General features: G+C 41.8%; 1 protein-coding gene across 2 annotated transcripts; it reads left to right on the top strand.

The window, feature by feature from the left end:
• The first annotated feature begins 448 nt into the window (after positions 1-448).
• Positions 449-13416, top strand: rfx7b (regulatory factor X7b). 2 transcript variants are annotated; one of them, XM_079683211.1, is made up of 10 exons: positions 449-862; positions 3117-3150; positions 4404-4488; positions 4997-5084; positions 5177-5299; positions 5384-5500; positions 5993-6077; positions 6164-6371; positions 6892-7187; positions 7284-13416. In XM_079683211.1, exons 1-10 carry the CDS (start codon positions 735-737, stop codon positions 10623-10625), a joined length of 4506 nt encoding a protein of 1501 aa, XP_079539337.1. In that variant the 5' UTR covers positions 449-734; the 3' UTR covers positions 10626-13416. The 2 variants fall into 2 exon arrangements, with proteins under 2 accessions (XP_079539337.1, XP_079539338.1); XM_079683212.1 differs by having other exon boundaries at positions 5045-5084.
• Positions 13417-14815: the final 1399 nt, after the last annotated feature.

The following is a 14815-nucleotide window of genomic DNA, read 5'->3' on the forward strand; positions in this document are numbered from 1 at the left end:
TGTTCGAAAATAGGCTATATTTTCGCAGTTAAAAATTGCAAAAAAACAAAGAAGATCGATGCAATGCATTTTTAATGATGGTAAACAGGAAAAAATGCGTTCTTTTCAGCGACACATCTGTTATGCATGTCTAAAATCTAAGCCTGCAAATGTAAGGTTGAAATCAAAGAGTATAAAATCAGTGGGCTACGTCTTGAACGTCTTGGGTGATTTCTAGAAAAAACATTTCCATAAAACACAGGCCTGCGTTCGACTTTTGATCCAGGGAGTGTAACATAAAACCATTTAAAATATATTACTAAGTGACACATTATATAGGATGTTGAGCTGTGGAGCATAGGAGCATGATAACCTATAGTCCTAGATACATCATACTATGGCACATTTCATGCTTTTACTTCGAAGGCCAAATTCCCGTTCACTTCCCGTCTCCTCCGCCCTGCCTGTGTGTGACTTGACGCAGCTCGTCTAGCTGCTGCTGGCTGCTGCAGGCGTGCTATTTGCGGCAGCGGAGAGAGACCTCTGCGAAATGCCTTTTGTATTCCCGGGTGCTTTTTTTGGTTTTAATTTAGTGTTTCTTAAGGGTGGTATCCCAGTGTTTGTAGCTATGCTGTGCGGTGGATTCAGCGGGCTGTCCTAGCTGCCTGAGCCGCTCCAGCAGCGGAGGGTCCGGTGCAGCACAGCCGGGGATGAGGCCTACTTGTTAAAGCTCCCCCACCAACCCCTCCATCGCGATGGCTGATGATCAACAACAACCTGGTCTGAAGCCTGCCTCGGGATTAGGCTCTCTTCCAGCGCTGGTGCCAGGACTCCAGGGGCCCGAGGCTAACGCGTTACAGTTCAAAATAAAGAATTCCATTTGGTAAGGATGCATTTTATCCTCCTGCAACCACACTGTCCTTTTTTCGCTAGCATTAGCCTCATAATTAGCGTATCTAGCTGTGGAGAGGCAGGGAGTCTGTGCTGCACAAAGCGGCTGCAAATAACACCAGTGCTCTCGTGCTAACCCAGGGTATTTAACGGGAAATACGAGAACAGCGAGGGATGATGCACATATGCAAACTGTTTATGCATTAATAACATGTTAAAATATGGGTATTTGCAGCAGTAGTAGCTGTAATCATTAGCATTGAGCCATAGGAGGCCATGTGATGGATGAAACCAAGCCCACCGCTGGTGCTGATGCTCAGGATGACAGGTGTCAAACCAGAGGCAGACCCACACTCATTTATTGCTGATAATAACAACACAACACACTGCTGGTAATACTGCAGTTTTTACACGTTGAGGTTCTGGAGTGGCTTTGGATTTATTTACACCTCCTTTTTTTCTGTTTGATTTTCCATCATCCTGCAGTAAATTGTGATTTAAATCAACTCAATTAACTTGACATTTTATTATCTATATCTACTCAGATCTTATAACGTTTTGTTCTGTGGCTTTGGGAAGAGTGTAAACCTCACATTTGCCTACTTTATTCATGTAATTTAAAATGAATTGCATGTTATTACGAATTAAGACACAATGTACTTAACTGGATCCTTTAATATAGATGATTTAAAAGGAAATATGTGGCAATTTAAAAAACAAAGTGCTGTTATAGCCTCTACCTTTTTCATCTTCTTACTAATTTACCCATTATGACAAAGTGATAACATGCCTTTTAGATTGTTTTTGGTTTTTTCAAAAGTAATTTTAACATTTCTAAAAATGAAATTGCTCTTTCAGATAAAGTATTTGCTACACCTGTTTTGATTATTGTTGAGATATCGAGGGATGCGTCTGAAATGCCTTTTCCCCTATTCTAAACTCCTATACCGATATGGTGCAGTATTGCTGTCCAGTTCCAAAAACATTTTATTTAGTCCAAATTTGAATTGAATATACATGGAATATGCTTAATGGTGGCCTTAAATCACAGAAGTTCCTTTTTGGACAGAAGTCCCATTTAATAAAGCTTCATAATGAAAACAATGACGGCTGAGTTGAATTTAGCTGCTGCATTTTCAGGGTCCTGGTATCGTGCATGCTGGCTCGCTGTCACACTGTCACAGCTTACTACGATTCCTTAATAAAGCACCTGGGCTTTTACTATCATAGTGAGTCCTAATGTGTAATGTTATGTAGACAACAAAAGTAGTGTCCAAAAGCAATTGGGTGCATTTAAAGATGCATAAATTACAATTGTGTGACACTACAACTGCCAAAACATTATGACAATTTACAATTTAAAAAAAAATCTCACTCTATAATAAACTAAAGGGGTATCCATTGGTAGTTGTGGATGAGTATACAACCTATAACTTCATTGCTTTTTTCCTTTGTCAAATTTCAAATGAGTTGAAAAAAACGTTAAAACTGGCCAGCCAGCATCACTGGCTAACATCACTAATTATAATAAAGCAGAGGGATATTAACAGCATGATGGTGTGGCGGTGCTTCTTTGCAACATAAACTTGTCAAAAGGAAGAAAGAAAGCAGACAAATACAAAAAGGACCTTGACGTAAACCTTCTCCAGAGTGCACACAAACACAGAGAGGGTGCTGAGGTGAAGGTTTACAGTTGAACTCGACAGCAACCCAAAACAGTCAGCCAAGGTGGCTTTGGGAACGTTTCCAAATGTCCTTGAATGGCCCAGTTTAAGCCTAATAAACATCTGTGGAGAATCTTGCAGATGGCAGTTCCCACACTACCCAATGAGAAACCACCAGAAAGAAGAGTTGAGACTGGAGTTTTTGCCAAAGTTGATTCTTATAAGAGTCTTAATTATCATACACATTTGAGATTTATAATTTGTATAAATATGTACGACACTGTTTTGATGTGCCATATATATTTCTCTTTATTTCAATTTCTTTACGGTATGGTGATGCAGCAGATTTTACAGCACGTCAAGTTGTATATTATAGTTAAGCGTATTTATTTGTATTAGAAGAAAAACAGTGTTGGATGGAAAATTATAAAAACTCTTTCTGTTTCGTATCAAATGTATTTGAATAAAAGGGATAGGAAAAAACTAAATGAAATGAAATGAGGAAATCTTGCATGTATAAATGTTTTTAAGTCCAGGTCATATTTATTCACATTTGTCTTTTGCTCTCTTCTTTTATTATAGCAAATCTGTACAATCAAAAGTGGACAGCATATTGGTGAGTATATATAACATGAATTATTTAACTGGCAAATTATAATTAATCACATTCATACATTAGAAATCCTTTAAGGGAAGTATTGTGTATTAAAAAAACATGATTTTGTGTAATATTTGTTGATGTTTAGCCTTCAAAAAACATAATTTTGCACTACAGTCAAATAAAAAAAACCTTTCCATTCGAAAAGTAAAGCCCAGCAATCAAATGGCACCATAAATTACAGTTATCCAGAAAAATGCTCGGCTGATAACGCCCAAAACATAAGGACAGACAATCAAAGCTTATTTAAAAAACTAAACTAAATGTAAGCTTCAAATGTAGAAAACAAAAAAGCTTATTGTAATGGTACCTGTGATATACACATAGTGCTTGCATCGGCTCCATAATCTGTGTCATGTGATTTTGTAAATGAACATCTCATTATGTAAACCGAACCTCTGAGGAAGCCTTGGTTACCTTTTTTATACGTTTCTGACGCCAGGTGTAAAGGTCAACTTAGAATATCCAAGAAAACCTTGAAGGGCATGGTGCCAAAAGACCCAACAGCTGAGAAGCACTAATTCACTCTATGCTTGTAGCAATGGGCTTTAGTAACTAGCGTTTTCATTCAGCGCTCATTGGCTGACGGCTCTCACCTCATTCATTCAAGTATTGGTTCCCATAGCAACAAAGAGGCAAATAGAAAAGGAAAGAGGAAGATGAATCCATTCTTAGAAACCAATTGAAAAGCAATTTTCAATTGGGGGGGATCAATAGTAGGAAGGTTGAGTGTAACTCTAACCTTTTTAGCGTTTAAAAATAGGCGCTAAATTCTGAGTCGAAAACATTTTTGAACAAGGACAATGCATAAATACATTTATCTTAAGAAGAGATGAGATGCTATATGGCAGATTATAGCTAAAAGCTATTTTCCATCAAACATTCAACAACATTTCTTAGTGTCCATCACACTAACAACTATAATAACTAAAACACATCCAATCACAGATGTATTACATATAATTACTAACACATTTAATACAACTATAATGTTACAATTAATTCAAACCAACATCTAACATCACCAGCTGTGAATAGGTTACAATTAGAAATCTTGGATTAAATTGAACTTTTAAAGTCTTTGGATCACCTTATTTCTCCATTCTCTATCCATATTGCATATTGCTATTCATTTAGTCAGTTTGGGAAACCATTTTTACTTAGTTTTATATGAATAAGCATTTTCCTTCTGTGGTTATTTCATTATACAGCAAGATGTTGAGAAGTTTACAGACATCGAAAAACTCTACCTCTACCTGAAGTTGCCTTCTGGTCCCAGCAGTGGCAATGATAAAAGGTATGGCACACACACACACACACACACACACACACACACACACACACACACACACACACACACACACACACACACACACACACACACACACACACACACACACACACACACACACACACACACACACACACACACACACACACACACACACACACACACACACACACACACACACACACACACACACACACATACACATACACATACACACACACACACTTTACTTTTCTAGTTTTTCACTTAACTTTTTTGTGTCTCACATACATAAGGCTGCTTTGTTATGGTTCTCATTACATTATTGGCACTGTTGTCTCATTGCTTGTTGCTATCTACTGGGTGGGGGAAATATGAATATTTTCTTCAAATTTTGGGGGGGTTTCTGTAATTGGTGAGCTTTTTTTGTACGAAATTATCATTCATTTTTCGGCTGTATGATTGATTATCATGTTGAAGCAATCCACTGATTTCTGTAGACTTTTGCTATACCTAGCTTTCTGTGTTTCATTTGTTTCCCCATATCTATTCATCACCCCAACCCCAAAATTCTGCCCATTTGGACTGAGAATGAGAGGGGGTCCTCCACACCTGGATTATGGTATTAAAGTTTCTGTATTAACAAGAAATGATGTGTACAAATGGAGGACATTGCCTCACTAGATTTATTTTTTCTTTCTGTAACAATTTCAGTGATCAGAGTTCCATGTCGTCAAGCCGTACTCAACAGATGTATGCATTCAACTGGATACGGAATCACCTAGAAGAGCACCCGGAGACTTCCCTCCCTAAGCAAGAGGTGTACGATGAATACAAGTGAGTGTGTGGGAAACGAAAAAAAGAACTAATATCAATATGTATTTCACCTTTAATTTTATGGAGGGTGCTCTTCTCTTGCAGGAGCTATTGTGACAATCTCGGCTACAACCCACTGAGTGCAGCAGACTTTGGAAAGATCATGAAGAATGTCTTTCCTAACATGAAGGCACGCCGACTGGGCATGAGGGGCAAATCCAAATATCCTTTAATTTAGATGAACCGGTTAACAAAGTCTTCCTATGTCCACCTTTGTTTTTGTCTTTGCATCACTTTATTCTGCCTTCATAGTCTTCAAATTGTGAGCAACTAAGTTGATGCTGTTTGTTTGTTGTAGGCATGTAGTGGCGGCAAGATTTGAAGAGGAGAATGTATTTCCGTTTTAACTTTTAAATAAGAAAAATTAAGGTTATAAGCTTTCCATCAGCTGAATTAATGGCACATATCGTCCACATACATTTTAAAATTCTAGATTTAGATAAACTTATTGCCCATTTACAATTGTGTTTGTGGCATTGATAGGTAAATAAAGGCTATCGCGTGAGGGCTATAGAGGTCTTCTTGCTCAGACCTGGAAGATTTGAGCAATATAGACTAGACGCAAAATCTAATTTGTCCAGACCCAACGTAAAACCAGCCTATAATTTACATTTCTTTATCATTTTATGATGTTTCACCTTAACTCCTTCTCACATACTGTTATAGCGGGTTAAGGAAGAAAGCTTTTGTTCACATGCCCTCCTTACCCAACCTGGATCTGCAGACATCTGGTGATGGGGTAAGTAACACAAAAAACCTACAGTAAAATCTAGTTTGACTTGTAAAAAGGCCCGATTGTCATCAACCTGCTGTTCTCTCCCTTAGTGTGAGCTGATGGAGCCTTCGGGACAGTCCCCGAGCGCTGAGGATGAAATGAGATCTGCAGCCTGCGGACTGGTGTGCGAGTGGGCCCAAAAGGTCCTGAGTCGTCAGTTTGACCACGTGGAGGACCTGGCCCGCTTCCTACTCAATAGCCACTACATTGGTACTAAGTCCATGGCTGCACTCACTGTTATGACCGGAACTCCCACAGGTAAAATGCCCTCTGATCTGCTGGTGGTGGGACTGTGTGTTGTTTGTGTGCACCTTACAGCATTTGTTGTTTACATTTTCATTTATGTGCCTTATATTTATCATTATTGGACATCATGGTTTACGGCGCCTGGATTTTCACTTATTTCTGTGCAAGGTGTTGAATTAATTGTTGAATTCGAGAAAACGTTTTGTCAAACTGACTACATTGTGGCCAAAGCACTCACAACAGTCAGATCTTGGCTTTAATGCAATCAAGCACAAACCAAAAGTAGCTTGAAATCCAAAAAGACAATTCTCTCACACTTCCTCAAAAGGAGCGGAATCGAAAATTATGTATTTTGTCAATACTTACGAATCTCTCGTATTAGGTACTTGTCAATATGTAAGGAAGATTTTCTATGCTGAAAGGGGTTCTGGTTTTCAAACATTAGTACTTTAGTTGCTTATACTGTATTTGGCACTGCAAATCTTATATGTGTTTTGCTCTGAAGGACAGTGTATTTTTCTACTCTTGACAGGAATGAAGACGCCAACTCCATCCTCTGCGTTTGTGCCGACAGCTGAGACGAACTCTTTCCAGCCCCAGGTGAAGACCCTGCCCTCTCCCTCTATTGATGCAAAGCAGCAACTGCAGCGCAAAATCCAGAAGAAGCAGCAGGAGCAGAAGCTCCACTCACCTCTGCCCAGCGAGGCCCAGATGAAGAGGACAGAGGCCAGCACCCCCGGCCCCATAATGTCTTGTGGCAGCCCCGCTCTGCTGTCTCCTCAGCCCACCATCGGCATCGTGGTGGCAGCTGTCCCCAGCCCAGTCACGGTATGCAGCTTACATTTCTTTCTCTATTTATGATCAGACATGTTATTGACAAATGGTCCTAAATGTTACTCTGTATTCTCCCTTTCCTTCTCCCAGGTACAGAGAGGCAGGCAGTTGATGACCTCACCCAGCCCTATCGGGACAGCAGAGGGGAAAGTGTTGCCTGTGAACTTCCAAGTTGTCACTCAGTCTCTTAAACAGTCCCCCAAACATCCCCAGAACATCTCCGCTAGTCCTGTGGGTGATCGGATGGCACGACACGGCACACGGTACGCACAAATCCTCCCCAAGCCCTCTGCCACCAGTGCCATCACGCTGCGCTCCCCCCCCACTCTGCTCATCACCAACAGCCCCATGAAAACTGTGATGCCAACACCTCACGTCAGCTCGGTGAACGTGGTGAAGATGACGGCCATCGCTCTGGCTCCCAGCAGCAGCAGCAGCACAACAGGGCGTCCTGCCTCGGCGGGTGTGAATACAATCGCTGCTTTGGATGAGTCAATGCAGTTCCACGGTGCGTTCTCAACTGCCTCTCAGTCTAGTGCAATCAGACCCAATGCCGTAGTCGCCACCGCAATCCTCTCCACTGACACCAAAGTGACGTATGCAGCTGGAAATGACAATAACCACGGCCATGGCACAGAGAAAATGGCTTCTGTGGAGAGAATGGCTAAGTTCAGGGCCGCCAGTGAGCCCAGCTTCCTGATTAAGTGTTCTCCGGGACCAGACAGAGGAGCAAGGGGAAAAAGTGACCACATGTCCACTTTCATCTCTGTATCTGCAGCTGGGACTCGGGACAGCAATAACAGTAACTGCCATGACAGTACTTTGTACCTGACTGTTGATAATCAGAACTCCATTGGCTCCTCCGCTGTTACCCCCATGACAAAGGACCCCTGCCTAGATGCTAAGAGCCCCAGGAAGCGCACAGGCGGGGAGTCGCATGTGATTCCTGTGAAGAGGGTGTTTATCTCCCAGCAGCCACTCGCTATAATTGACAATCCCAAACCTGCTTCATTGAAGAGGATCCCCAGACCAGGAACTCCTGCCAGACCAGAGAGTGCCCCCTGCAAAGTGACTGTGAAACACACCTCCATCGGGCCCACACAGATCCTCGCACTCTCCGACTCGCCCATCACACACACGCAGGGCTCCCAGACTGTTGTCAAACCCCAAGCTTTGGTGTTGAAACGCGAAGAGCGTTCTCTCAGCGCCGACACCAGCACGTCGGATCAGGCTTTGCTACGGCAGATCACTGGGGGCCCTCACGCTTTAGCAGCCAACTCAGGAGCACACGAAGCCTCTGTGATGAGCCACTTAAAGAGCACAATATGGGAGGAGGGACAGCTTGACGAGCTCCGGAAGCAGGCGTTTGCGCAGCAGATCCCAGCAGAACACAAACAAGCCCCCACTGGCCAACTTTCCCTAATAGCTCAGCCCTCCGAAGCCTCAAGTCAACTCACCCTCACGCAGGAGATGGTCGACTTTGCAGGTTCTCAGCCCAACATGGACTACTTCCCGTTCAATGACGATGACATGACCCAGGACAGCATCGTGGAGGAGCTGGTCCAGATGGAGGAGCAGATGAAGCTGAAGGGTCTGTTTAACAGCTGCGTTGACGTGTCTTTACAAAGCCAGTCGACGAGCAGTCAAGGCTCCATGCTTAATGCTCACCAGGCTGGCTCCACCTTCTTCCACTCGGTCCACAGCAGCACCACTCCGGTCCAAACTCCCACCCCAACACCGACCCCAACTCCCACCCCCACCTCGGAAATGACGCTTGGGCACAGCATGACGAGAGAGAGCCCCTGCTCCCGCATGGCTCCCATCACCCCGGTGGATGGAGCCATGGGTCGCCACACCCCCATCAGCACACCGCTTTCCAACTGCAGCAGCAGCGTCCCCCCGAGCCCAGTGGAGTGCAGGAACCCTTTTGCATTCACGCCTATTAACTCAAGTATCACAGGTTACCACGACGCCAGTATTGTCTCCAGCAGCCCTGTAAAGCCCATGCAGAGGCCGATGGCTACTCACCCTGACAAAGCCAAACTGGAATGGATCAACAACCGCTATAACAGCAACTCCACAGGTCCTTTGCCCAACCATAGCATTGGCATTCTGCCCAGCTACCAAGACCTTGTAGATGACCAGTTTCGTAAGCCGCATGCCTTTGCAATTCCCGGTCAGTCATTTCAGGCTCAGACGAGACAGGATGCTTCTCACTTTGGCCGTTTGACTCCTATTTCCCCGGTACAGCAGCAGCAGCAGCAGCAGCAGCAGCAGCAGCAGCAGCAGCAGCAGCAGCAGCAGCAGCAACAGCAGCAACAGCAGCAGCTAACAGGTGTCACTACTCCAACCAAACAGGAGAGTTTTGCTGTGCCTGCACCCTTAGACAACAAAGCATCAACCTCATCCGCGTCTAGTACTTTCCGTTGCCGCAGTGTCAGCCCTGCAGTGCTCCAGAGAAACTCTAGTGGCAACACGGGCCCTCAGACCTGCATCATAAATACAACCACAACCACCCGAACCGTGGTGTCACCCTTTAACTCCCCCATCACCGCCGAGGTGCTCAACATACTGTCCAACAGCCAGACGGTCAGCTCTGTCCACAGCATGGTCCAGCGTAGCCAATCTGTGCCCCTGAACATCATGATGCAGAGTGAGATGATGCCTGTTCAGGGGCAGAGTAACACCGCCAAAATCACCAATGTTCTCCTCAGCAAGATGGAGGCTGATGGGGACGATTCAGTCCGTGGCCTGGGTATAAACAACCTCCCCTCTAACTACACGGCCCGTATGAACCTCACACAGATCCTGGAGACCACCCCTAGCTTCTCTGGAGGATCGGCTCACCAGAATCAGCTGCCTGTTAGCTCCAGCCCTGCTGCCTTTGAGATGCAGCAGCATGGCTACCTCAACAGCGGCAGTGGGGAACAGGTGAGTTTCTCCACTGGGGACAGCCAAGCACAAGCGGGTCCTGGTGAGCAAGACCAGCAGCAGCAGCAGCAGCTCCAGGAGAATCCCGTGCAGACACAATCACAGCTCCTCCTCCAGAGCACACAGCAGCAGGAGGTGGAGGACGAGCAACAGCAGCTGGATTTCAACAACACTGTCAAGGACTTGTTGGGGCACGATGGCCTCAACCCCAGTTCCCAGTTGGTGGGTCAGGTAGCCTCCGAGCTCAACGCTGTGGCGTCTGACTTCTCAAATGACATGAGACTGACCTCAGATCTGTCCAGTAGCATCACTGACCTTAACACGTTGGACACCAACCTGCTGTTTGATCCCAATCAACAGCAGGAACAATATGAAGACTCAACACTGGAAGAACTGAAGAACGACCCGCTTTTTCAGCAGATATGCAGTGATACTGTGAACTCTGGTTTTGACTGGCTAGAAAGCAAAGACCAGCCAACTACAGTAGAGATGCTGGGCTAACGTTATCTTTTAATCTGTATTATTTCTGTTTTCTGTTGTCTGTTTGGTGCGTATGTATTTTATCTGTTTTCAAACTATAGTTTGTTGGGATTTGTCTGGACTTTGCCATCCGTTCTGTTCAAAGTGCCAGGCTTACCAGAAAATCTCTCCTACTGACCTTTGGTTTCTTCTCTCCTTTTTCATTTGTCACCCTGAGTTTCAGTACTCAGTACTTTTCTCTCTCTCTCTCTCATCTGAAATTAGAAATCTAAGCATTTCAAGTAAGAAGTGTGAGTACTTGGTGGCAGCATGCTCTTACAAATGGTATGGATATTAAGAGAAACATAATCTTCCATGTTATAACCAATCAATAATGCAATATTTATATTTAACGGACACTTAATGAAAGAAAGAGATGGGTATGAAATTTGGCACAAAAGACCAAAAAACCTATGCTGTTGTATACTATTTTCAGTGTGTGCAGTTCAAGTTCAACCAAATGGAGACAATATCGGGATTGAAGTATATGCACATAATAGTTGTAGTACATTTGCCTGCCATATCGGAATATAAAAAAAGGGTAGCATCTCATGCTGCCAGGTGCTGAATTTATGACATATTCTTTATACTTTATCATATACCAAATCATTGGAAAACTGATTCACATCTGAGCATTGTCCGAGCGTGACATTTTCTTAAAGCCTATACTTCTTGTACTGTTTAATATCTTATAAAGGGAGTAGATGAATCAGTAGGGAGAAGATGGGAATTCAGGCCACTTTGTGGACAATACATCGAAAGGAATCAACAACTGGCTGCCTTAAATCCCAAAGTCCAAGGCCTTATGCCATCTGTAGAGAGACTGTAAATAGTATAATGTTAAGAACATTCTGAACCATCCAGAGCTTCATCATATCAAGGCAGCTGTACTATTTCTTATTGTTTTTGTTTTTGCAGTGTTACAATATAGATGCGTATTGTATAGGCTAACGACTACACTGTGTGTGCCCTTATTATTAATGGATTTAGAGAAATTTGATACGCTGTCCATCAACCATGGCAGGCACACTTTCAGTCATGAGATTTTTTTTGGCATGCTATACTCCCAGCTTGGATAAGAATATCAATGGTATGGAGAAGGCTTAGTTACGTAGAAAGCTAGAGGCTGACATTTATGTCTTGATGTCATCTTGGGATCAAGAGGAAATGAAATTATGTTTGTGGAGAATCCAGCCTTATTTCCATACCAAAGATGATCCATTTGAATAACATGAGATTATGACACATCGAGACACTCCTAGGAAACATTACCAACAATGAGAAACGGGGCGCCTCGGAGATATAAAAGAGTTTTATTGCATTTGAGGAAAAGGGTTAAGTTGCGTAAATCTTATGTACAGTATGTAAATTTGTGAAATGGTCGCTGTCCTATGTTTTATAGGTAACCATGGACCTGAAAGCATGTTGAAACCATCACTGCTAGCCAGGTAGGCTCTGTGATACAGTAGGATGCTTGCTTGAGTTTTTGGCTATTGTCAATGTTGTATAAGTCATGTTTAAGCTCCATCTGTAAATAGAATAGATACATAGAGATTTGATGTATCAAGACACTATATTATGGCCCTTATTCTAGCCAAGTATGTGCCATTCAAAAGAAAAAAAAGCTTAACAGATCTATAGTCGGCAAGATACTGTATGTTGTGTGTTACATTTCTGGCTCAATGTGTCGTAAAGTAATGCTGTCTGGTCTCGCTTGCTGATTTTCTTTTACTTTTTTTCTATTCAAAGATAATAGGTCTCTGCAGTTGCAGAAGTGATGTGTGCTTTGAGCAGGATTAATAGCATGGTATATTGAGAAAAAAAGTTGTGATACTGTTAGCTGGTTGCAAACATCTCTGTGACAGACATTGTGCTCAAAGCCTTTCAGCAGACACTGGAGAAAAAAAACGATTACTCATGTTTCAACAAACTTTGGAGGTTCACATTATTGCACTAAATTTTTATGACACGGCTTTGCCACATCTTTATGGACAAATGTAATGATGGGTGCCCACAAAAAAGAAAAAAATATTTTTTATGACGAGATGAGTAGGGAAATTAACTGTCGGAAAATGACTAATTGTCTTGTAGCAAAATGTGCATTAATCTCAGTGAGATACACATTTCTTACTCATTCTCATACATGAGAATAAAAAGCATTGAGGGAAAAAAAATGTTAAACAACCTTTTAAAACCTACATGCGCATTATGTTGATAAATGATTGTACGCACGCATGTGTGATGACTTCTGTTGTACTTTGTATTCTTGGTAACCACTGTCTTCTGTGATTTGGGCAGGTTCTGTTAACCAGACTGGCAGTGCTAGTTTCATGAGTTACATAATTTTGTTGTGTGCTGTTTACTCAGTTAATGTTGTTCTACATGTTATGTTGATGACTGTTTTCTGTTGATTTGACATATTCCTATTTTGCTAAATGCATTTGTGAAGAAACTTTTAATTCTTTCTTTAACAATAAGGCACTGATAATTGAATTTTAAAGAAGGAAATGCACCTCTTAATGAGCACAGGAGCTCCATCAAGCAGTGACTCTGATTCTTTACCTTTGACTGACCCAGAACCAACTCTGTTTGACTATCTTGTCCATTTCTACCGGTAGAAAAAAAAACCCTCCTCTGTGGTGTTGTCTGGTGTACTGCTTAATGTACAGTAGCTTGTTAATATTGCAAACGCGTTGTTTCTTTTTTCAATGGAAAGTACTCACTGGTGAGATTTTTAAAGTGGTTTTAAAAGCCAATAAACTTTTTTAAAGAATCTTCTTTGTGTTCATGTGCTCATGATTTTGTATTTTATTCCATTAAATAAAACTATGCTTCAAAGCATGAAGTAACTTCACAGGACTTAGTAGTTGTGGTATTTAAAGAATATGATTATAAATATTTCAATTGGCTTATTTATTAGCTAAACAATGCTATATGAAATATCATTGCCTAAATGCTTTTGAAAGAGTTTATATTTAAGAAAGATGCTTAGTATCTGTCTCCAACACAAACATTGCAGGATAAAAACTACGTTTTGATTGATCTGACCCCAGCTTGTGACATTATGGTATTGATTTTTGTCAAACTAATACTGATGTTTATTTGTTCTTGGGTAAACCCCACACACTTATAATATTTTAGTAGTCGAGTGTCCAAACCTTTTCATCCCCCCCCGAGATGAAGTCAGAGGTCATCTGCTCTTCTGATGACCTCTGTGGTCAGTGGGGGTTGGCCGCTTCACGCTGCAGCCAATCAGAGGCCAGTTCGTTGGTTCTCTGCTCCGCTTTCCCAGGAAATCATGATATTCATAACATGTTAATGACCTTAACCCTATTGATCATGGCCAAACAGCCTAACCTTAAGCCATGTGAAGGCCAGCGGTAACCTACACAACACAACATCTGTGACTCAACAGATTTAGCGATACTGGATAATGCTTCCTGTTTGTATACAACCTATCAATAACCATAGAATGCACAGATATAGATAAAGTGTGGCAGCAATACAGATAACTCATGTTTTGTTTATGTTATCCACCTACATTTTTTTTAATTCTCTTCACTTCTAAAATCGTCAGTGTGAGGAAGACATATTTTTTGCCTCCAAATAAACTAAATATATGCTTTTTACATCAGTGCCAACGAATGCATGTCAATAAATTGAACTAGTTAAAAATCATATAAAACTAATAAACTACAACATAAGTGATGTCCCAATAAAGAAAGGGGTATTTAAATATATAATAATAGATGCACTACTTTCTCTCGGGTATAGAATCTTTAATTAAATAATTTGAAATCTAAACTATTAAGTCAACACATTAAAGGATGATATTAACCTGACCCTAGGTTTTGAGATTTGAATTAAAATTATAAGGCTTTGGATGATTAAATCAATAGTTAGCTCTAATCAATACATAATTACACTCCACTCTCCTCATTTGATTGGATATTAAAGTTTGGGGGTGCATGTTTATGACAGTCATCCATACAAATACTTAATCAACAATTCACAGATGTTGTTGAAAACACGAGTTATATAATATATTTTGGAAAGTACAACACACTTCCTGTTCTAAATGTGACGACTGCATTTACCTGTACCAATGAATGGGTGTTTCGCTGATACAGCATGGCTGATCCCACAGCTGGAGCCCATTGTATTGCTATTGA

The sequence above is a fragment of the Notothenia rossii genome (assembly GCF_949606895.1).
Source record: "Notothenia rossii genome assembly, chromosome: 5".
In the NCBI taxonomy this organism is placed as follows: Eukaryota; Metazoa; Chordata; class Actinopteri; order Perciformes; family Nototheniidae; genus Notothenia; species Notothenia rossii.